The 24,898-nt window shown below is 45.7% G+C and overlaps 1 protein-coding gene across 1 annotated transcript in view; it reads right to left on the reverse strand.

Annotated features, from left to right (window-relative positions):
- Window positions 1-24,898, reverse strand: part of MYOCD (myocardin) — a 71,588-nt gene that overhangs the window by 18,919 nt on the left and 27,771 nt on the right. Inside the window, exons 3-5 of the mRNA XM_060253039.1 lie at window positions 14,193-14,248; window positions 6,383-6,458; window positions 2,315-2,476 (exon numbers count right to left, since the gene is read on the reverse strand). Coding sequence (XP_060109022.1) covers window positions 2,315-2,476; window positions 6,383-6,458; window positions 14,193-14,248 — 294 coding nt within the window. The remainder of the gene's footprint in view (window positions 1-2,314; window positions 2,477-6,382; window positions 6,459-14,192; window positions 14,249-24,898) is intronic.

The raw sequence follows: 24,898 nt of genomic DNA on the forward strand, positions 1-24,898 counted from the left end.
AGAAGCTGCACACATATTTTCAGCGTATATTCACGATGTGCACCCATAAAGTTCCACAGACCCGCAAGAATCCATAAACTGCAAACTTAACTTTCCCTTAGATACGTCATTTGATTTTTCTTATTTTTATTCAATAATTTCACATTTCTAAGGAATGTAATTGGTATCCCTTGCTTCATGACACGTCACCTCTCTTTCAGTTGAGTTTACATGATTAAAGCCATGAGTCATTGCTAAACATAGCTCACCACAGTTGAGAATATATCCAAAGAGGTTAGCAGGGAAATGTCCACAAATAGTGCCTTATTTGTGCTAAATGCATTTTACAGATCTAAAGCATTTTTTATTTTTCAAATTTTCGTCCTGCAACCTACTAGAAAAATGCCACGAAGGGCTCTTTATTTGCTTCCTCAATAGCGAGTATGGGTTATGCCAGATGATGCTGCTTTGCCACTCAGCATACTCAAGGGGTTCTGGAAAGTGTTCCAGCACAATATCCTGCAATCTAGCAAGCAAAAACCCTTGACCCCTGGCTTCTGTTGATAAGTAAAGTGCTGGGAAAGATAGGCTCTATCACAAAAGCTCCAGAAAGGCTGGAAGCCAGAGGGTGAGCAATGGAAGGATGGAAGATTCCTGATGCACGGTATAATCTTTCCCGGGCCCATGTCTGGCTTTGATCAAGTGTCTTCCTGCTCAGCTAGTTAAGAGACATGTTTTTTTTTGGGGGGGGGTGTAGGGAGGCAGGCTGAAATGAACCACGAGAAGCATACTAGAGTCCTGGTAGCTCTTCTATGTGGATTTTTTTTTTTTAATGGGAATGACTCTAAAGACATTCCTGTGGAGAAAAAAAATGTATTGAAAGAGCCTCTCTCCCCAGCAGGACTTCTTGGGTACCGTGCATGGATGGGCACTCATATAGCTATATTTGAGTCTTTGGATAGTATCTGGGATTTGGGGGGATATTGGAAAATTAGTCCCAAAAGATCCCAGAAATATTGAGCAGTAACTGGAAATATCTAAGGCTCCCAGGACTGTTTTTCCTTTTTGTTTTTCCTGTGTGTTTTTTCCTTGGGCTTAGTATCTCCTTGCCATGTTGGGTGGCTTTGATTCTGTCCTTTGAAATTGGTTTCATTGGTCCTGCAACACTAGTCTTTGTACAAGTTGGGTTATATCGGGTTTGCAGTTTGCAGTGGATTCCAGGTTCAAAGTTACCTTTGATTCTTGGGTTGTACATCAGCTCAGATTCTCTGATTTTACGTTTGTTGGACTTGCAACAATGTTCCTATTCTGTTTGGGTTGGGTGATTCTCTTGTTTGATATTGGATGGATCCTCAGGTTTTACATTTTGCTGTGTTAGGCTTGTCCCACCCTGCTTCTGCATTAGTACTATGGGCTTGTTGGTTCTGTCAGCTTTGAAAGGCTTTTGGAGAGGGGTTGCATTGCTTGTTCTTGTGATTGTGTATAAACAATTTTTTTTTTGATTGTGTATAAACAATTTTTATTAGTAACATAGCATTGCTTGTTCTTGTGTCTGGCTATTCTTTGCTCTAAGAGCCCCGTGGCGCAGAGTTGTAAAGCTGCAGTACTGCAGTCTGAACTCTCTGTTCAGGACCTGAATTCGATCCTGGCAAAAGCTGGTTTCAGGTAGCCAGCTCAGGTTGACTCAGCCTTCCATCCTTCCGAGGTTGGTAAAATGAGTCCCCAGCTTGCTGGGGGGGAAGTGTAGATGACTGGGGTAGGCAATGGCAAACCACCCCATAAAAAGTCTGCTGTGAAAACGTTGTGAAAGCAACATCACCCCAGAGTCGGAAATGACTGGTGTTTGCACAGGGACTACCTTTACCTTTATTTTTTTTTTTATTCTTTGCCTTGGAGAAAGCATGGAATCCCCTCCCAATAGGAAACAATGGAAGACGGCTGGGATCAATTTGTTCAGGGGCCCATTAAATTGGATCTCTTGATCTAATTCAGTTGCAACTCAGAGGCTATTTAAAGGATAGGCTCCAGCAGCTCTGCTGCAATTTTGGTGCTATTTGTTCAAAAAAACAGCTCCTCCAGCCCTCCAGAAATAATGATGCTGAATAATATTGGAATTGCCTCCCCCCACCCCCCACCCCCCAAAAAGAACAAAGCAATACACAAAGCAAAACAAAATGGGATCTGAACATCAAACCAGTATTTGGAACCTGGAAAACTTTTTTTTTGGCTCCCTGATGTCTGGATCTGAAAAATACCATTTTTTTTCAAGGCACACATCCCTAGTACAGAGTGCCAGATGACAAGAAGACACTGCAGGTGATTTTTCTGGTACTACCTTTGATGGCCTCTTTCACAGCTGAGTCAACAGGAATGATATTCTTCTCCACCAGCTCCAGAGGACCTGGCCTAAGAGCAATCTTTTCATTTAGATTGTCTGCAAGATGGGCTCTTTTTAGTTTCATCTGTGTAGCTTGAATAGACCCCTCTGTGGCTGAATCTAGAAAGGCAGTATGGACAACAGTAGCTAGCCAAGTTGTTCCAGGTATACAAAATGAAAAATCCTTCACAGATATTCATGTTAGAGCAATTGTACAAAAATGATACATTCCAGGTTTTTTCCAAGAACAAACCTGCAAGCAGTCGTGACACACAGCACCCCGCTTGAACCACAGAAAAGTGACAGGTGCTGACATCTGACCCCTTGCCACAGAAAGCAATGATTAAAGGTGTGCTTGTGTGGCGAACTTCTCCCATGGTTGATTTGACAGTCTTATTCAGTTTAAACATGTCCAGATTATTAAAAGTACTTGCTTATACATCTTTGCACATTGTTCAACAGCACATTTAAAGGGTGCCTATTGTTTGCAAAGTGTGGCTTCACTGAAGTATGAACACTGCACTGACACATAGGTACTCAACTCTGAATACGATGCTGGGCCAAGTGGGATTCTATGCAAGAAAGCAGCTTTTGTTATGCCCAATGTGTTGCTCAAGAAAGCCAGTTTGGTGTAGTGGTTAAGTGCGTGGACTCTTATCTGGGAGAACTGGGCTTGATTCCCCACTCCTCCACCTGCACCTGCTAGCATGGCCTTGGGTCAGCCATAGCTCTGGCAGAGGTTGTCCTTGAAAGGGCAGCTGCTGTGAGAGCCCTCTCAGCCCCACCCACCTCACAGGGTGTCTCTTGTGGGGGGAGAAGATAAAGGAGATTGTAAGTTGCTCTGAGTCTCTGATTCAGAGAGAAGGGCGGGGTATAACTCTGAAATTCTTCTTCTTCTATTAGACCTCAAGAACTAACATGGCATGATGGCTTGGTCTGGGTTCCCCACCCTGTGCCACAGTCAGACATGAGTTGTGAGTTCTCACCAGTCCTGCTTGCATGATCTGATTTGAATAACAACACCTGTGTGGGAGAAGAAACTTCAGTCTGAAAATTGCTGGGGGGGTGGGGAGCTGCTACATGGCCTACTGGAAAAAAGCCATCTGTCCTCTGTAATGTGTGAATCAAAAACTCAAGGAGAGCATCACCAGGAAAATAAGGCACTGTGTTTCAGAGTTCCGGCTGCCTGGGCCGTACCATCTATGTCATCACAGCTGGATCCAAACAAACCTCGCTGTGGACATACCCCTCAGGCAGTAGTTCTGGAACAGAGGTAGGCAATGCTGGCACACTTGCAGACAAGGGTACACCAGATCATTTTTCTTGCCACTCAGGTCCAGATCTCTGTACAAGAGACCAAGGCACTGGCAGCAGTGTTGGCGCCAGAGTGGGAGAAAAGACTACAGATATGACTGAGATGCTGGCAGTGATGCTGGGACTTGGCTTGCATCAAGTGTGCCCAAATACACTCCTTGTCTCTTCCCAGGGGTCATTTTGTAGAAAAATAGGTGGTGGAGCTCATTAGCATAACTCATTAGCATATGCTTCCCCCCAGCCAAAGCAACCCGATGCAAGAAAGGAGAGCCCTGGGCAAGTGAGGCCTGCTTGGGTTGGCTAGAGATCCAGCCAGCTCAAGTAGGCCTTTCTCGCCTGGGGCTCTCCTTGGCTGTCCCCCCAGTCAAAAGGCCAGCAAGCCACCCGCCCCAGAAGAAGAAGAAGAACATAAGAGAAGCCATGTTGGCTCAGGCCAATGGCCCATTCAGTCAAATACTCTGTGTCACACAGTGGCCAAAAAAACCCAAACCCAAGTGCCATCAAGAGGTCCACCAGTGGGGCTAGAAGCCCTACCACTGTACCCCCTCCAAGCCCCAAAATACAGAACATCACTGCCCCAGAGAATTCCAACAATAAGCTGTGGCTAATAGCCACTAATGGATCTCTGCTCCATATGCTTATCCATTCCCCTCTTGAAGCTGTCTATGCTTGAAGCCGCCACCACTTCCTATGGCAGTGAATTCCACATATTAATCACCCTTTGGGTGAAGAAGTACTTCCTTTTATCCGTTCTAACCCAACTGCTCAGCAATTTCATTGAATGACCACAAGTTCTTGTGTTGTGAGAAAGGGAGAAAAGTACCTCTTTCTCTACCTTCTCTATCCCATGCATAATCTTGTAAATGCATAATCTTGTAAACCTCTATCATGTCACACCACAGTCGACATTTCTACAAGCTAAAGAGCCCCAAGCACTTTAACCTTTCTTCATAGGGAAAGTGTTCCAACCCTTTAATCATTCTAGTTGCCCTTTTCTGCACTTTTTCCAATGCTATAATATCTTTTTTGAGGTGCGGTAACCAGAATTGTACACAGTATTCCAAATGAGACTGCACCATCGATTTATACAGGGGCATTATGATACTGGCTGATTTGTTTTCAATTCCCTTCCTAATAATTCCCAGCATGGCATTGGCCTTTTTTATTGCAATTGCACTGTCTTGACATTTTCAGTGAGTTATCTACCACGACCCCAAGATCTCTCTCTTGGTCAGTCTCTGCCAGTTCACACCCCATCAGCTTGTATTTATAGCTAGGATTTTTGGCCCCAATGTGCATTCCTTTGCACTTGGCCACACTGAACCTCATCTGCCACACTGATGCCCACTTGCCCAACCTCAACAGATCCCTTTGGAGTGCCTCACAATCCTCTCTGGTTCTCACCCACCCTGAACAATTTAGTGTCATCTGCAAACTTAGCCACTTCACTGCTTACTCCCAACTCCAAATCATTAATGAATAAGTTAAACAGCATGGGACCCAGTACTGAGACCTGCAGCACCCCACTGCTTACCGTCCTCCACTGCGAAGACTGCCCATTTATACTCACTCTCTGCTTTCTATTAATTAGCCAGTTTTTGATCCACAAAAGGACTTGCCCTTTTACTCCATGACTCTCAAGCTTACTAAGGAGCCTTTGATGAGGAACTTTATCAGAAGAAGAATTGCAGATTTATATCTCGCCCTTCTCCCTGAATCAAAGACTCAGAGCAGCTTACAATCTTCTATATCTTCTCCCCCCACAACAGACACCCTGTGAGGTGGGTGGGGCTGAGAGGGCTCTCACAGCAGCTGCCCTTTCAAGGACAACCTCTGCTAGAGCTATGACTAACAGAAGGCCATTCCAGCAGGTGCAAGTGGAGGAGTGGGGAATCAAACCTGGTTCTCCCAGATAAGAGAGCTCTGGCTGACCCAAGGCCATGCTAGCAGGTGCAAGTGGAGGAGTGGGGAATCAAACCTGGTTCTCCCAGATAAGAGAGCTCTGGCTGACCCAAGGCCATTCCAGCAGGTGCAAGTGGAGGAGTGGGGAATCAAACCCGGTTCTCCCAGATAAGAGTCTACACTCTTAACCTCTACACCAAACTGACTCTGGAGAGAAAGGGTGGCACAGGCTTCTCCAGGGGTTAATGAGGGCTGCTGGGTGTGTGGCAAAGCCCCTGGTGGCTGGCTGGCTGCTTGCTCTCCTAATCCAGGGATTTTTATGCAGCTGCACCTACTATTCAATGGACAAGGTAGGTGGGTAGGAGGAGGGGGAACCATCAGAAAGGTTCAGGAGCTGTGCTCCTGTGAGCTCCTGCTGAATCTGAAGCCTGTCTCTTCCCCACCCCTTTGTTTGCTGACACAAAACTTCACAGAAAGATATTCCTTTTTTTGTTTTTGGCACTTGGGCTGAAAAGGTTGCCTGCTCCTATTCTAGAATTTCAGAATAACGCACTTCTGATTACAAAGTATCATCACACATGTGTTAAAGCTGCATTTTACTTGTCTCTCCTGAAGCAGGAATGAAAAGAGCTTCAAGGATAAAGATAGCCAATCTGCCACTTAGTTCAGTGCTAAACTAGATAATTTGTGAAAATTAAGTTAGCTGGATTGCCACAGCTACAGGCAGCGCTCAAAGAACAAACAGAAAGCATCCAGGGCCACGTAGAAGACAATGGCACCAACACGGGAGAATAACAGTTCCAGTCTTACCCTGTAAAATGTGCATATCAACCAGCTCTGCATGTGCAGGTTTGTTTCGGATCTTGTGCTTTAAATAATGTTCACTCTACAGAACATAAGAACAGAGAACATTACATCACTGGCTTGTCTTTAGTGCATTAAGCAATACTTTACACCTGGACTAACCAAGACACGTTTTATTTAGTCTTTTGTTCTACATTTCAAAACAAATCTCTACAACTCCCATTAGAGTTCACCTGGATATTGAATGTTTGTCAGGTTCACAAGGGGCTATAATTCCTCCTACAGCCATGGATTGTTACAGGACACATACAAAATACTGTGATATGGGCTTGCTTAAGGTCTGTATAACTTTTTAAAAACAGCCAACGTTCTCACATGCGTCATTTTGAAAAGTGCTTCACTGATGTTTGTGGTGGATATAGAATCACAGTGCTGAAAGAAGATTCCAAAATCTAGCATGCTAAATTTTTAGTTTCCTTCTCATCTTAACCCTGTACGAATTAGTCAGATGACGCTGGGTCATAAACAGATGACATTGTGTGTGACAAAAGGAGAGTCACAGTGAAAGACCTGAGAAGTCACAGAACCATAAACACTTCTCTCAAGAACTAAAGAGGTGGGTGAGGAAAAAGATGTGGGTCTAGAGGAGTCTGAAGGGCTGGGAGGAGAGACACCAGTCGGCTCAAGAGAGACCAGGCACATTACGCCCAAGAGGCCAACCTAGAATAGTATTGGAGAGTGAATATATGAACTGTGTACCCTGTGAGAGACATAAGAAAAATCTGTACTATAAGCCTGAACTATTTAGCAACTGTTATCTATCTGAGTTACAATATAGCCCATGTAAATATCTCCCATTCCCCAGTTGGAGACTGTGTGTAAATAAAGTTCTGTGGTTTACTTTTAAGTTCTCTGGTGCCTGTATATTGGAAATACCCATCAAAGCTGCAGTGGTCCCCTACAAACGTCAGTTATCCATCCATCTGAAAACAAAACAAAACCCCCGAAGAGACTATATTATACCCACCCCTTGTGTTCAGTAGTCGTGAGGTAAAATTTAAAAGGAAGAACTAAGGCTGAAGAGGGGCTGGGGTCGCCATAAGCCACTTATAGAAGCGAACCAGACTAACAGCAGGCAAGTTGTTATAATATATGTGTATATATATAGTTGTTACACTATGTCATATATTCCTATTAAATGGAACTGAGAAATAAATTATTATTGCCATTTCCTAGCAGTTTAAACCAGCAAGAGCAGCTACAAACATGTGAAATTGCTTTACACTGTTTGTCCACCTAGATCAGTCCTGTTTGTCCAGGTTGCTCTGAGCAGACAGTTTCCCTCAGCTGGTTATCAACAGAGGCAAGAAGAGTATCTGTCTGCTTTGAATAGAAAGAAACACCACACAATCCTTCCTCTGTCCTCCCCTCTTTACTCCAGGTGTCTGGGGGCGATCTCAGGTGAAAGTTCTCCTTATCCCTGTTGTCTAGGACACCATTCATTTTCTTTGAAGATAAGATAAATGCTAACTAGGGAGGTAGGTTTATTGCAGCATCAACTGGATTTAAAAAGGCAAAGGTAGTCCCCTGTGGGAGCACCAGTTGTTTCCGACTCTGGGGTGACATCGCATCATGATGTTTTCACGGCAGACTTTTTAACAGGGTGGTTTGCCATTGCCGTCCCCAGTCAGCTACACTTTCCCTCCCAGCAAGCTGGATACTCATTTTACCGACCTCGGAAGGATGGAAGGCTGAGTCAACCTTGAGTCAGCTACCTGAACCCAGCTTCCATCGGGATCGAACTCAGGTCGTGAGCAGAGGTTAGGACTGCAGTACTGCAGCTGTACCACTCTGCACCACGGGGCTGCATCAACTAGATTTCATCAACAATAAAAATAGCTAAAATTGTACAAGTAGAACACAAAATAAGGGAGGACCAAACAAACAATATACAAGTTAAATTTAATATATAACTATCCACTACATATCAAAAGGGGATTTAAAAAATAAAAATAATTTAACAATTTGTGCAATCCTTATGAATACTAAGACAAGCTGCACAAAATTTGGCTACGTCTTTAGTGATAGCCTGATTCTCATCAGCCAACAAATAGGTAATACAGTCGAGTTCCGTTGGGGCAGGCATTTGTTTCATTACAGATGCTATATATTTTGCATGGACCTGGTTATACCAGGGGCACCTCAAAAAAATATGCTTGATGGTTTCAATTTCCCCTAGGTTGCATTCACAGAGTCTCTGTACATAGAGGATACTCTTGTACCTCCCCTCAAGGATAGTGGAAGGAAGTGCAGAGCACCTAGCTAATATAAAAGCTTTCCTGAACTTATGGACATCTAGGTAAAATAAGTATGCAGAAGCAGCAAGCTGTTATCAAATTTGCTCAGGAATTATAAAGGCTGCATGTCTAGCAAGATCAGTCTGCCTTTCAGTATCCATTATCCTTTATTTTAGCAATGCCTTAGCCTGGTCCAGTTTTAGGGCTAAAATTGCTTGAGGTGAGAGACCCTGAAAGTACAAATTATTGTGGACAGCCTTTAACCATTTGGAGTCATGAGCCCTGACAAGGGGGAGCTGGAAGGGTTAACAGACCTGGAAGACTTGCCAGCCAGCTCCTCAGCCAAACAACCAGCAGCTGGCACATCAATCACTCTCCCCACATTCCAGGCACCAGTGTCAGCTGTTGACAATCAGTCTCCTCCAAGCTCTCCCCCTCACATCTCAAGAGTTCAAAGCAGGCTCCAGAAAGAACTTTCAGAGCGAAGACATGAGGCACGCCAAGGCTTCAGATTTCTCAGCCCTGAGTTCTAACAGAGTCGTTGCCACCCAGGGAGCAGCTGATTGAGGCTCCCATATAACTCCCACCCAGGACCTGGTAACCTTGTGGAAGCAACAAGTCTATTCTTGGGCTTGCATCCACGCTGATCCCTGATCCTGACCTGCTGGAATTCCTTGGCACCCTGACCCTTTGGCTTTTGGACACTGACTTCTGATTCCGGTTTGTGATTTTGCTTTGGTGACTTGGCTCCTGCTTGACTTCCTGGACTTTGATCTTGGACTGGCTTTGGACTCCCACCTGCCTGCACCCTGAGAATGTGACACCTAGTATCAAATGGGTTAAACCCTGTGGGTAAAAAATAATGCTAAGTCAATATCTATGTGAGGCCAGAGTAACTCTTGTTTCCATCTTCATTGAGCCTGTTTCCAGATGGATCAAGGCATTAGAGACACTCCTCAAGATGTGAAGAGCAGCTCTCAAAAATTTGGACTGAACCCTTTTGAGAGGAATAAACAAGAAGATGGAGGGCCCAGAAAAGTGCTGTACAACATTTGGGCTATTGCTTTCACCAGAAACAATTTGGGGGCAGTTGGAACAAAGTTTGTCCCCTTCATACATGAAAAATTTGAGTATGGGGTTAGCAGATCTTTCCCCTTAAGCCACCACAAATATATTGTGGCCATTTCTTGCCCCAGAACTATGCCCAGATATTTGAAACAGGATACCTGCTCAAGGGAGTATCCATTAATGGGCCATGATCTTGTCCTCTGCCGAATCCCAAAAGCCATAACCTTTGTCTTTTGGTAATTTATTCTCTAGTTGGTTCATTTTCCATTAGTCTGCAAATTTTGAAAGGGCTTTTCTGAGTCTAGTCGGGGTCCTGGCTAAAAGGTCCACATCATCTACATACAGGAGACTGGAAATATGGCGTTGCTGAATTTTGTGAGGATGAATGTCTAAAGAATCAAGATAACCTACAATGTCATTTATAAAACAACAGCAACAACATTGGGGCCAGCAAACAGCCTTGCCCGACTCCTTTATAGGTATTAATTAGTTCTGAAATACATCCCTTCACGTTATGCCTAGCTCTCAAGAGAATATTGTCATGTAATGCTCTCATAAGGAAAAAGAGTCTTCTATCGATGAAGTTTCACATTTGGCCCACAGGCAAGTTCTTGAAATGGGATTGTAAGCCGCCTTAAGATCAACAAAGGTGGCGAGCAGTGAAACTGGGTCCATAGAGACATATTTTTCAATTAGGTTTTGGATGGTGATGCAATGGTCTAGAGCTGATCTGTGTTCACTACACCCAGTCTGTTCTGGAGCAAACACTTTCTCCTTGGTCAGTCAGGTAACAAACTTGTTCAGAAGACGACTAGCATACAACTTGCGGCATATATTTAAAAGACTAATGGGCATGTAATTCACTGGCACATCTCTCCTCCCTTTTTAAAAAATAGGGGCTACTATGGCTGTCCCCCATTCTCGAGTAATAAACCCCAAGGAGTTAATGTAGGTAAACAAAGCTGCTAGAAAAGGTGCTCACTACTCCATATTTTCTTTAAAAGGTTCAGGAGGCATTCCATCAGATCCAGGCGACTTGCCCTTTTTTAGCTGGGCAATGTGGGATTCGACTTCCTTGGGAGATATTGGAGGCCATCGGGGGAGATCCTCCAATTCACTAGACATAGCCAGTGCTGGGGGAGTATCATTATAAAACTGTTTTTAAAAAGATATCCAATTACTGGGGGAAATTGGTGGGTCAGTACAGGAAGAGGTTTATCAGCAATCAGTCACCAGAATGTAGTTGAGGGTTTTTTGTTTGGCAGCTAAGATTAATTCAGACCACAGCAGATTGGTGTAGATCTCCCCCCACCCCCCCGGGACAATTAACTGTTTGAAAGCCATTTTTTGTGTCCCTAGCTCCTATTTATGGTAATGGCTAGTTTCTTTTTCAAAAGAATGGTATAGAGTTAAAAGAGCTCTTTCCATTGATTGGCAGTCCCTATCAAACCATGGCTTAGATTCAGCATGATCCAAGAGGGCAGCCGTGTTGGTCTGAAGCAGCTGGACAAAGCAGGAGTCAAGTTGCACCTTTAAGACCAACCAAGTTTTATTCAGAACCTAAGCTTTTGTGTGCTCTCTAAGCACACTTCATCAGATGCATCAGAAGGCATAGTGGGGAGAAATAGAAGCAGTTTGTTGATTAAGAGGGCAAACTGGCTGGGATCACATGGGGAAACAGTGTGGCTTGGCCATTTGGTCTGGATAGCCATAAAAGGTAATAAAGTTTCCTGCCAGTTGGTGTTTCTGCAAATTTAGGCAAATCACAAAAGGACATGTATTTCCTAGTTGTAGTCCACCTAATTTACTTATCAACATCAATCTAGATTTAGCATGGAAATTGAAAGAACGGTCTTTGGCACAGAATAGAATGGCTCTCAAATCTTGCGTAAGCTTATTGTAAATGAGTAGCAGGTCCCTTCTTGAGCTAGTTTCCATTCAGGAAGTTACGAAGGCTTGGGGATCTTTTGTCAGAATTAGTTCTCTGAGCCTAGACTGTAACGGGGGGGGGGGGAGGTCCCATCTCGCCCTGTGCACTGCCTGAGATGGACCCTCTGTAGCCAATGGTAGGGGCTGAAGGGTGGGGATATAAACCGTTGAACTTTAAGGAATACAGGAAAGTTATCACTGTCAAAATAAGGAAGGAGTTTGAAATTCCTTACTGAAGTTAATAATGATGCATAGCATGTAATCAATAGTACTGGACTTTTGGCCTGCCATAATGGTAAATTCCACCAGATAGTCTTTGCAAAAGGTACCGTTTAATATATGAAGGCCCAATTTAAAAGCCAACTTGGCTATACAAAGCCCAGAGAAATCTGAAACTGAATCCTTAAAGATCCTGGGGAGGTGAAAATTCTTAAGAGGGTCATCAAGTTCCATATATTTAGACTCAAGACTTAAATCGTCTAAACCAAGGCACACATTGAAATCACCCAATAGAAAGATCTTAGCCTCAGGATGGGCCATTAGAAGGTTCACAATGTAAGATTCTAGAGATAGCCAGGCTTCAACAATCTGAGCTTTTGTAGTAAGGGGTGGAATATAAATATTGATTAAAATTACACTGTATGCCTTACTTGTGAGCGCCACAGACATACCTAAGCTCTCAAGGGGAGGTTTCTAATTACATTGAAAATGGAGGGTTGCTGAAATTAATACCACTAGTCCCCCTTTCATCCTCCCCAGGAACTACTTTCAAAGAAAAAGTATTAAATCCATGCATTACAACAGGGGTGGCCAGCGGTAGCTCTCCAGATGTTTTTTGCCTACATTGGCCATGCTGGCTGGGGCTGATGGGAGTTGTAGGCAAAAAACATCTGGAGAGCTACCGTTGGCCACCCCTGCACTATCATCATTCATCCATGTCTCCTGTAAAGCTGATATTTAAGCTCAGCTGGAGAAAAGGGTGTCAGGAGCAGAGGATAAACATTAATACCATCCCACAACATTCCAAGAAAGAACTTCCAGGATATCTTTTGGCCTAAACGTCAAGGCTCCTAAGGCTAGTCAGTGTTGAGTTGACTCCCTTTGCTGGAGCTGGAGTTGAGTTGACTCCCTTTGCTGGAGCTGGAAGCATCAGGGTTTTCAAGATCAAGTGGTAGTAAATCCCCTTTCAGATTGATAGATTTGGATCCAGCCTTTGTAATATTATTAGTAATAGTCCAATTTGAGCCTATAGCTGGACTACAGTCCAACCGGGAAGAAGCAGATGCTGAACACATGGCTAGTTGGATCTTTTCCACTCCAATCATAATCAGAATTGGGAGTTCATCAGCCATCCCATTGGTTCTTATAGTCTTTGGGGTGGTACCAAGGAACATGAAGAAGGTCTTTCAGGTTCTGTTTGAAAGTGCTCAGTTACCTTAGGAGGATCTACTAGCGTGGACATACGATGTGCTAGAACTTCTGGTTGTTGAATTCAAGGTAAACAGCTAGAAGGAAAAAGATTGATCCATCTAAGTCCTCAAAGTGGTGACCACTCTGTCCTCATAGCTAGGAAAATTTCTCTTTTTCACCAAGGGAGGTCTTATGATTGGGTCAGAGAAGACTCTAATTAGAGAGATTCTAAAAGAAGCAAGAAATTTATTCATCCTGAGTAAGATGTAGGGGATGACAGGCTCTCAAGAGCAGTTTATTCTCCTTAGCAAAGGCTGGGAGATAAATGCTACTAACCAGGATTTGGAGGATAAACTGCGTCATCCCAAACACTGAAAAGGCCTTTGTCACATGGGCCTGGACTCTTTCTATACATGCTTTCCATCTAACAAGGTGCATCTAACATCAGTGCTTGTGCAGTGTGGAATGTGGACAATGTGCATCTAATAAAAACAGGGACATTGGACTTCAATATCCAGACAAACTGAGGCCCAGCACAGCAGTAGCAGCAAGACAAAAAAATTCACTCTCCCAGGTGGCTGAGGACTGGGCAGCAAAGACAACTTGGGCATATGCTCTAGTTCTTCTAAATGTGACCTGATCACCAGCCAGTTCACTTTGGAGGGGGCGGCCTCTTAATCTTATCTTTCCCATTAGCTTTGTTTAAAGATGCCTGAAACTAGCTTGATAACTGGTGCCAACAAGAGCCAGAACACAGGTCAACAGTCCAAAGACACTTTGATGTGCCTCAGGAAAAAGATATTGTATTTATTTTACTATATTTTTAACTTTATTTTATTATATTTATATCCCACCCTCCCCTGCTAGGTTCAAGGCTTCACTCTGAGATTTCTTTAATGTCTGCAAAATACAGCATCGAGGATCTGCATCCGTTTTCTCTTGGAATACATGTCAACATTTTAATCCCCAATCATACAATATAGTAGTGCACTGCTGCGTTTAGAGAAGGAGAGTCTGACTGAACATATCTAGTGAGTGTGTTATTATCTTCCTTTCAGTTCCGGCTACATTCTAAACATCCACCTCTACTCAAACGCCTGTCTGGATGATACCTTAGCTCTCTCCAAGGTCTTCTTTTGCTCATGGAAGGCAGAGGGGGTTTTCAGTGCTGCAATCAAGAAACATACAGAAGAACAATTTATCATTTACAGGCTCACACCTCTGCAGTAAAGTTCTTTTAAAAACAGTCGCATAAACATCGCATTAACTGAAAGTAAATGAGAAAATGCCACAGAAATTTTCATTCTCTATCACATGTGTGGCTGTGGCAAGAGATATGGAGATAACGGTATAGCAGAGCAAAAAAACCCCAGAACTATATGGTGATATCTTAGAAAAGAACGCCTGCTCTCCTTGGAAAGTGTGTGGAAGATTGCAAAAAAAGCACCGACTTCTCATTCTCTGAACACATTTGGTGGGAGAGAAATGGTCCTGGACATCTATTCTAAATGAATTTTTGGAAATCAATCCCATTAATTTCAGCAGAATTGACTTAAAGTACTTCTGGGATCATAGTAAGGAAGAATTTAACTGTGAAATGGACTCCTGTGAAGTTTTAACTATTTGGTACTCAGTAACCAAATTTCAGCCTAAAGCTCAAATTCCACGTTTTGTGGGAGATCCATGGTTGGATCTGCTGGCTTTAAAAAACAAAACTGTGAATGTAGCTGCAGCAGACAAAATTTGAAAAGAGTAGTGTGTGTGAATGTGTGCGTGGGAGAAGTGTTTAACCCTTTCTGCCACAGAAATTGCACATGAGGCTGTTGTTTGCGCACAGAAAATTAGCAGCCAGGAAGGGGGAGGCAACTTTTGATACACAAAAAATACAGCATGGAGTAGAAATAGTTACAAACCATTCTTCCCACTGCTGGGTTCAGTGGCCACTACACTTCAAAAAAAACCCAACAACTTGCCACCAAGATGTGTTTTCTGTCAGGGACTGCTGGACTGTGGGAACAGGAGTAGGTGGCTTTCCCAGGCCCCCGAGGTGCACTCCACAAGGGGGAACAGGCCCCTAACTTGTCCTGCTCTTGTCATCACTGTACCATTCTCCACAGCATTGGGCCAGGTGCCTAGTGTCCAGTTCTCCCCCCTTCTGTGCATGCTGGTAGTCCATCTCATTCACCTGCTCTCTGCCTTGTCCATCTGGGTGGTGCCTGGTGTGCTGGGAGAAGGTGTCACTACAGCCGCCACTACTGAGGCCATCTCAGCACTCTCCAAATGGTGGACTGGACATGCCTGGATTGATTCCATGTAGACTACACAGCTAACTAGGCCCTCTGAGATGAGCCAGGCCCTGCCCTCTAGGGCCTGGTGCCTGCTCCCAGAGCTATCCTCATATTGCAGGGGTAGCCAACAGTAGCTCTCCAGATGTTTTTTGCCTTCAACTCCCATCAGCCCCAGGCATTGGCCATGCTGGCTGGGGCTGATGGGAGTTGTAGGCAAAGAACATCTGGCGAGCTACCGTTGGCCACCCCTGCCATATTGCATAAGGTCCTGATCTCCCTGTTTCCTGGTCACTGGCTCGTTTCAGGGGGGTGTAGTTGAGGTGTCCTCAGTGATAGAGGTGTCCTCAGCCCGTGTCTGCAAGCCTTCCTGGATACCATGCTGGCACACTTCCATAAATATGTCCGCTTCCCCACCAGGAAGTTTTGCCTCAATTAGGGCTAATTTTGTGGCTATCGCAGGCTTCTTGAATGTGGTGGGAGCTGTGGACTGCACCCACATCACTCCAACAGCCCCCTAGGATGAGCCTCAGGTGTACTGGAACCACAGCACTTCTACAGCTTGAATGTTCAGGCTTCCTGTGACAACCAGAGCATCTTCATGGACCTCATGGCAAAGTGCATGATGCCCAGATATTTGCAGCCTCCAGCATGAATCATCTTCAGGCCACCTGGACAGACAGCAGGGGATAGCTCCTGGGTGAGTGTGCCAGCCTGGATGTGGGAGGGGATAGGAGACCCAGTGGCTTGATGGCAACATCTCAATTCCATGTATGAGCAGGGTATTCCCTGCTGCCATATCTGATGATGCTGTACCCTGTGGATGACCCCCCCCCACATCCACACAAACTACAACCAAGCCCACCACACCACATGGATGGTCATGAGGTTCTGCTGCCTACACCACATGAGGGGTCCCAGCCTGTGGTGATGGCCAAGTTGTCTGTGGTCTGAATTATGCTCCACAACAATACTCTGCAGCAGCACCTCCAACCAGTCCATCTGAGCTCAGACATGGGGGGCCAAAGTGGCATGCCTTACAGCTGCCAGGATCCTGTCAAACTGAAGTGGTCTTAAAATGGAGCAGAAGATGGGCAAGGGGCTTCCAGTTCCTTTACAGTATTGATTGTGGTTGGGAGGTCCTGGCAAAGCAACGTGACTTTATTTGAGAAATACCTCACAGCTGGGAGCCAATTCCCTATTATGTTGTTTGCCTTGTGGCAATGTAATTAGTGACGGAATCATTCTGAACAATTAGGCCATTCGGGAGTTTGCAGATGCAATGGAGGCCACATAGAAATGTTTCTTCATGGCCTTCGCTGCCCACTCATAGGCTTTCATAAATGTCCTATAAGATGCTCTTGCCGCTTCACCTTGAGTACACCACCATGCTCGCTGTAAACATCTCAGCTCTCTTCATCCTCTGTAGCTCCAGTGTGTACCGCAGAGCTAGTCTGGTCTGAGGGTGGAGAGGGGCAAAGTCAATCCTCCACCAGTGGGTATTGGATCCCCCAGAGCATCCTGAAGCTGCTTAGGGTCCATTAGGCTCTGTGGCCAAGCAGAAATTTGCTCGCTGCCTAAACAGGGAGAGTTTGGCATTCTCAGCTGGACCTTCAAGGTGAAGTGATAAGACCATGGTATTGCCTCAGCAGCTTTCAGATCCACATTTATCCCCATCCCAAAAATCAAGTCCAGAGTGTGGCCTACTTGATGTGTGGGGGTTAATACAACTCGGAAGACACCTCCATGGACAACACCAGGTCTTTGACCTGAGAGGATGCTACATAATCAGCATGAACGTTGAAGTCTCCCAGCATCCAACAGGCCAGGCAGGCTATCTGCTGTTGATTTAGGCGGTCTGTTCACTAGCCAGATAGCCAAACTCTCCTTGTCCTCCCACACCAGGCCAAAACATTCAGTGCTGGCAATTTTGGGGGTGGGGAATGCCATAAAGGAAAAAAGATTCTCAGAAGGGCAATGCCACACACCCCTGCCCATTAGTCCAAGACTGGAGGAGGACCGAGAAACCAGGTGGGACAAGTTGGTTCAGAATGGCAGTTTTGCCTTCTCTCACCCAAGCCTTGGTCATGCAACCAAGGTCTACATTTCGCTTTATAGATAATCTTAAAGAATTGAGGTCTTATAATTAGTAGACCTGGCATTGCACAGGACCAGCGTCAGAGAAGCGTATTTTTCCTTAACTCCACAACCAACATTTCTTAGGATGGGACATAGGTAGGAAGAAGTCCAAGCATTACTATATTCTTCTTCCATTCCCTTCAAAGGAATTCCACCTAGTCCCACCACTATATCTCCCCCCACCTGCCCAATACTGGTATCCCCAGCTACCCTTGAATTTGATCTGGAAACTGCTGCTGGTGCAAAATGCGGTGGCTCACCTGCTGATTGTGATGCCTCTGCGAACGCACATTCAGCCGGTGCTCTGCCAGTTGCACTGTCTACCAGTGGAGTACCAGATCGGTGTCTCTTCCCATATACCCCCTTATACCTGGAGAAACTTGCACTCCACTGAGCAGCACCTATTGGCTATCCCTGGCCCAAAGGACATCCGCCTAGCCTCAACCAGGGCCTGGGCCTTTTCTGTCCTGGCCTTTTCTTGATGGAACATGCTCCCTCTTGAGATCAGGCCCCTAAGAGGCTTGTTACAATTCCATCGGACCTGTAAAATGGAGTTGTTCTGCCAGGCCTTTGGTTGAGGCAATGGACATCCAATTAGTTGGCCTTCCTGCAGAAAGCTGCCCATGTGGAGTGCAGACTTCATTCCTGCTGTGACTCCAGTTGTCTACCCATCCAGCTGCTCGGGTTATTGAGGGAATATTTTGCCATCTTTGAGTTGTTTGATTGTTTTGATTGTTTTCATTATTGCTGCAAAAACTGATTTTCAGTGTTTTAAAACCTGATGCTACCCTTCCTGAGCTTGCTTGCAGGAAGGGTGGGATATAAATTCAATAAAATAAAAATAAATAATCTGCTCATGGCAGTGAGTGGGGAGGGGTTAGGGGCACCTGCCATTTAGTCAAGAACACCCCCCCCCCCAGGCATACATCACCAGCAGGAAGAAGTCTTTGTTGAGAAGCGCCCCTGGGGCAGGGGGGAAGACTCTGCTCATGTCCTCATGGAGGCAGTGGCTGCATGCCTCCACTGCAGCATGCATCTACATGCACTCATTTGGCAGGCAGTGCAGGGGAGGGGAGTCTCCATGCTCAGCTGCCTCGCCCAATCCCATTGCTCCTGCAGTAAGGCACCCCACCCCCCTCACAGGCCACTGACCCACAGAGGTCCTTCTCAAAAGCTGGGTTGCTCACCCTGTCCCTTATCCCACTATCTATGTTTTATCATGTTGGTGAGGGCCCCCTAATGCAAAAATTAACCCAAAATGGGCATGCCATGCGGGGCATCACAGAATGGTGTGCATCCAGATGATGAAGACACCTATGGAGGAAGAGGGATGGCTTCAGGGTGAAGCACCATGGTCCCTGCTGCTCTAGTGGTCCTTATGACTACAGTGACCCCCCCCACACACACCACCTACCTTTCCTACTGCTCAGGAAACATATTCTCACATTCTGCCTCTACCATTTCTGGAGATGGTCCCCCTAGCATGGTGGGAAGCCCTTTGTGGCCACCTTTTCCAGGGACACATCCTACTCTGCATAACCCACAAGACATGCCAAGCACTGTAGCCTATCTCAGTGGCACTTCTGGAGTTCGGCTTTGTCCAGACGAACCTCACTGTCATTGACTCTTTAACCCCAGAGACGATGGCAGCTCAGCTGTCTCCGTGCATCCTCTAATCCACTTGTCAGCCCCATGGCCTCAGCACCATGGCACTGGCAATGATTTCGGTCGGCTCCTCAGTGTTCCCTGGCACTTACGTGCACCACTTCACCAGGAGGGCTGGACCTGCGGCTGACCTGGGTGGAGGGCCCATCTAGACCTCCGATTATCCCTGTAGGATCTCCATCTGCAGGAAATGGTGCCCCAGCAGGGTTCACTGTTGCAGCTGTGGGGAAGGGGGCACATCATGGACCCTGTCAACACAGGTGATGGTACGTTCCAAAGTACGCTCACCTGGCTACTGTGTGGGTGCTGGAGAGCCATGTCATAGCCGTTCGATACACCACTTGTGGCTGCTGCTGGAGTCCACAGTTCACCTAGATAATGCAGAAATGGTTGCCTAGCAAGCTGCCTCTCAGGACACAGCAGCTCAGCTCCCCAAGCATCCCCTGTCCTCCTCCGAGGGTTTGAGGTGACCAAGTGACAGGGCACCCCCCCCCCCATCCTGTAAGAACCCTTAGCCAGGATCTTCTCCCAGGGCTGGTTTGTGGTCATAGTGCTGCAAGCACATGGTTTCATCCTCCCACACTCAATGCTGGCCTTGCATGCTGTGGCACCAGGTGATGGGGGATCAGGAATGGGATCTCTGGCCTTGCTTACCTGACAGCACTTGCCAGGTCCCTGAGAACTCAGGGTACCTGTGGGGTAGGAAATGGGAGCAGTCAGCCACAGTGTTTGGGCTTCCAACTCCCTATGCACTATGACAACTGATTGCTCCCCCTGCGGCCTTCAGTTCTGTCCCTGAGCTGCTCCCACCGCCAAGGTGCCTTGCTGCCACTTGTGCAAATTCCACACAGTGAGGATTGGTGATAGAGAGTCCTATACTCCATGTCCTAACTGTGGACTGCAGGTTTTGTAGGATGGTGGGGACCCCAACTGGGTGCTGGGGAGGGGCCTTGGCTGCCATAGAGAGGGAGATGATTTGCCATGACTGCAGTGGGCATCCTGAACTCCAATGAAGCTAACTGCCAAGGTTGCAGTGGTGGAGGGGACCATTGCCACCAAGCGACTACACCAAGTTTTCCTGGGGTGCAACTTTATGCCTCTGGTGGGGGCCTCTACAGTCACAGAGCAGGCTAGCTCATGCTACACCCCTAAACCACCCACTGTTGTGTTGGCACAGGGCCCTGCACCTCAGTTGCACTGGTGCCTAACTGATGCAGCCCTACACCAGTGCTGGGTGCCTATGCCCTCGTAACTGGCATTAATGCTGACATAACTTAACATGCATCTGTTAAAACATCTTCATTTAGTTGTATGCTAATTTGCTGTTCACTCTATAGCTATGTGCATGGGCTGGTAACTTCCATTTCAATGTATCTGAAGAAGTGTGTGTGCACACAAAAGCTCATACCTTGAATAAAACTTTGTTAGTCTTAAAGGTGCCAATGAACTCAAACTTTGTTTGATGATGATGATATTGGATTTATATTGGATTGGAGAGCCAGTTTGGTGTAGTGGTTAAGTGTGCGGACTCTTATCTGGGAGAACCGGGTTTGATTCCCCACTCCTCCACTTGCACCTGCTGGAATGGCCTTGGGTCAGCCATAGCCCTGGCAGAGGTTGTCCTTGAAAGGGCAGCTGCTGTGAGAGCCCTCTCAGCCCCACCCACCTCACAGGGTGTCTGTTGGGGGGGGAGGAAGGTAAAGGAGATTGTGAGCCGCTCTGAGACTCTTCGGAGTGGAGGGCGGGATATAAATCCAATATCTTCTTCTTATATCCTGCCCTCCACTCCAAAGAGTCTCAGAGCGGCTCACAATTCCCTTCCTCCCCCACAACAGACACCCTATGAGGTGGGCGGGGCTGGAGAGGGCTCTCACAGCAGCTGCCCTTTCAAGGACAACCTCTGCCAGAGCTCTGGCTGACCCAAGGCCATGCCAGCAGGTGCAAGTGGAGGAGTGGGGAATCAAACCCGGTTCTCCCAGATAAGAGAGGTCTGGCTGACCGAAGGCCATCCCAGCAGCTGCAAGTGGAGGAGTGGGGAATCAAACCTGGTTCTCCCAGATAAGAGAGCTCTGGCTGACCCAAGGCCATTCCAGCAGCTGCAAGTGTAGGAGTGGGGGATCAAACCCCGTTCTCCCAGATAAGAGAGCTCTGGCTGACCCAAGGCCATTCCAGCAGGTGCAAGTGGATGAGTGGGGAATCAAACCTGGTTCTCCCAGATAAGAGAGCTCTGGCTGACCCAAGGCCATTCCAGCAGCTGCAAGTGTAGGAGTGGGGGATCAAACCCCGTTCTCCCAGATAAGAGAGCTCTGGCTGACCCAAGGCCATTCCAGCAGGTGCAAGTGGAGGAGTGGGGAATCAAACCTGGTTCTCCCAGATAAGAGAGCTATGGTTGACCCAAGGCCATTCCAGCAGGTGCAAGTGGAGGAGTGGGGAATCAAACCCGGTTCTCCCAGATAAGAGTCCGCACACTTCACCACTACACCAAACTGGTTTACAGCTCCAGATACTCTTTCCTCCTTCCAGATATTGTGAGAGCAGCTACAAAATCTGGGGTTCCAGTGAAGAGACGGTGGGCATTGGGAAAGTGGTGAGAGCTTTGATTAAAACCCCAGTAAAGGAATGATCAAGGAAGGAAAGCAAAGCAGTTGTCCTGAGCAGCCGAGTTCATGTACAGCTGTACAGTTAGGGATTCAATAAGAAGAGATTGATGAACAGAAAACAAAATCATTTGCCAAGAAAAATTCTGTGGATTCTGCTCTCTTTAAAGCAAATACAAAGCATTGGCAGGTCTCTGAAAAAATAAAGAGGCATGGGTAACTTCTGAAAAAAATACTCTTGTCCATACTGGGCTGAATTGACTGTCTCATCTTTGCTGCAAGCGGAGGCGATAACAAAAGATAAAAGGTTAATGTTTGGCGTTACTTTCAGTGAGATAATGGAAAGAACACACGTGCAACCAAGAGGAACTCTGCTCCTGACTTTGCAGTTTGCAAAATTGCATGACTTCCAAGGTTTGAGGGATTTTTGGAAAATGTTCAAAATAATGAAGTCTGCAATAAACACCTGAGTGCAATCCACTGAAGAAGGAAATAGTAACCCACTCCAGTATGCTTGCCAAGAAAACCCCATGGACAGTAACAAAAGGCTAAAAGATATGGCACTGGAAGATGAGTCCTTCAGGTTGGAAAGTGCCCAATATGCTACTGGGGAAGAGTGGAGGGCAAGTTCAAGTAACCACATAAGAACATAAGAGAAGCCATGTTGGATCAGGCCAATGGCCCATCCAGTCCATCACTCTGTGTCACACAGTGGCAAAAAATTTTATACATACACACACACTGTGGCTAATAGCCACTGATGGACCTCTGCTCCACAGAAAGAGTGAAGTGGCTGGGCCAAAGCTGAAAGAACGCTCAGCTGTGGATGTGTCTGATGGTGAAAGGAAAGTCAGATGCTGCAAAGAACAATACCATATTGGAACGTAGAATGTAAGATCTATGAATCAGGGTAAACTGGATGTGGTCAAACATGAGATGGCAAGACTGAACATTGACATATTGGGAATCAGTGAACTAAAATGGACAGGAATGGGCGAATTTAGCTCCAAGGATCACAACATCTATTACTGTGGGCAAGAGTCCCATAGAAGAAATGATGTGACCTTTATAGTTAACAAGAGAGTGAGGAAGGCAGTAATGGGATACTCAAAAATGACAGATTCAAGGCAAAGCATTCAATATCACAGTAATCCAAGTCTATGCCCCAACCACTGACACAGAAGAGGCTAAAGTGGACCAGTTCTATGAAGATTTACAACATCTTCTAGAACTAACACCAACAAAAGATCTCCTCATCATCATAGGGGACTGGAATGCCAAAGTAGGAAGTCAAAAGGTAACCGGAACAACGGACAAGTTTGGCCTTAGAGAACAAAATGAAGCCAGGCGAAGGATAGTAGAGTTTTGTCAAGAGAACAAGCTGGTCATAACAAACACCGTCTTCCAACAACCTAAAAGGTGACTCTACACATTGATGTCACCTGATGGGCAACACAGAAATCAGAATGATTGTATACTCTGCAGTCGAAGATGGAGAAGCTCCTTACACTCAGCAAAAACAAGACCTGGAGCTGACTGTGGCTCAGATCATGAGCTACTCATTGCAAAATTCAGGCTTAAACTGAAGAAAATTGGGGAAGCCATTAGGCCATTCAGGTTTGACCTTGATTACATCCCTTATGAATATACAGTGGAGATGAAGAATAGGTTTAAGCAGGGCTTTATTGGTAGGAAAAGTCCAGCAGGAACTCATCTGCATATCAGGCCACAACCCCCTGATGTCACCATTGTTTTGCACAGGGCTTTTTTGTAGAAAAAGGCCAGCAGGAGCTTGTTTACACCACCTGACACCAAGCCAACTGCCTTCCTGTGTGTTCCTGCTCAAAAAAAGCCCAGGGTTTAAGGAACTAGAGTTGATAGACAGAGTGCCTGAAGAACTATGGACAGAGGTTCAAGATATTGAACAGAATGCAGCGTTCAGCACCATCTCCCAAGAAAAAGAAATGCAAGAAAGCAAAGTGGCTGTCTGATGAGGTTTTACAAATAGCTGAGGATAGAAGGAAAGCGAAAGGCAAAGATGAAAAGGAAATATTCACCCAACTGAATACAGATTTCCAGAGAACAGCAAGTAGAGATAAGGAGGTCTTCCTGAAGGAACAATGCAAAGCAATAGAGAAAAATAATAGATTGGAAAGGACAAGAAATCTCTTCAAAAAAATTGGAGAAATCAAGAGAATGTTTCATGCAAAGTTGGCCATTATAAAGAACAAAAATGGTAGGGACCTAACAGAAGCAGAAGAAGAGGTGGCAAAGAAGTGGAAGGATCTCAATATCTTTGACAATCATGATGGTGTGATTGCTGAACTCAAGCCAGACATCTTGGACTGCGAAGTCAAATGGGCCTTAGAAAGCATTACTAACAACAAAGCTAGCAGAGCTGATGGTATCCCAGCTGAGCTATTCAAAATCCTAAAAGATGATGCTTTTAAAGTGCTGCACTCAATATGCCAGCAAATTTGGAAAATGCAACAGTGGCCACAGGATTGGAAAAGGTCAGTTTAAATTCCAATCCCAAAGAAGGGCAATGCCAAAGAATGTTCAAACTATTGCACAATTGCATGCATTAAGATTGCCGGGAAAAACATCAATAACCTCAAATATGCAGACAACACCACTCTAATGGCAGAAAGTGAAGAGGACCTAAAGAACCTGTTGCTGTTGTCCCTTGGACTACAAGATCAAATCAGTCAGTCCTGAGGGAAATCAACCCTGATTGTTCCCTGGAAGGTCAGATGCTGAAGCTGAGGCTCAAATACTTTGTCCACCAAATGAGAAGGGAGCACTCCCTGGAGAAGACCCTGATGCTGGGAAAGACAGAAGGCAAAAGAAGAAGAGGATGGCAAAAGATGAGATGGCTGGACAGTGTCACTGATGTAACAAACACGAATTTGAGCAGACTTCGGGGGATGGTGGAAGACAGGAGGGGCTGGCGTGACTTGGTCCATGGGGTCACAAAGTGTCGGACTCAACTGGGTGGCTGAGCAACAAAGTTTTTTCATTTTTCCCTGATAAGTTCTACCATTCTTGGTTATATACAAAATTAAACATTACTTTCAAGCAGAAAGCTAAATCAAAAAGTAATGATTTTCTATAAAAGTCTAATTGTCTTTT

Source organism: Heteronotia binoei, chromosome 13 (genome assembly GCF_032191835.1).
Source record: "Heteronotia binoei isolate CCM8104 ecotype False Entrance Well chromosome 13, APGP_CSIRO_Hbin_v1, whole genome shotgun sequence".
NCBI lineage: Eukaryota > Metazoa > Chordata > Lepidosauria > Squamata > Gekkonidae > Heteronotia > Heteronotia binoei.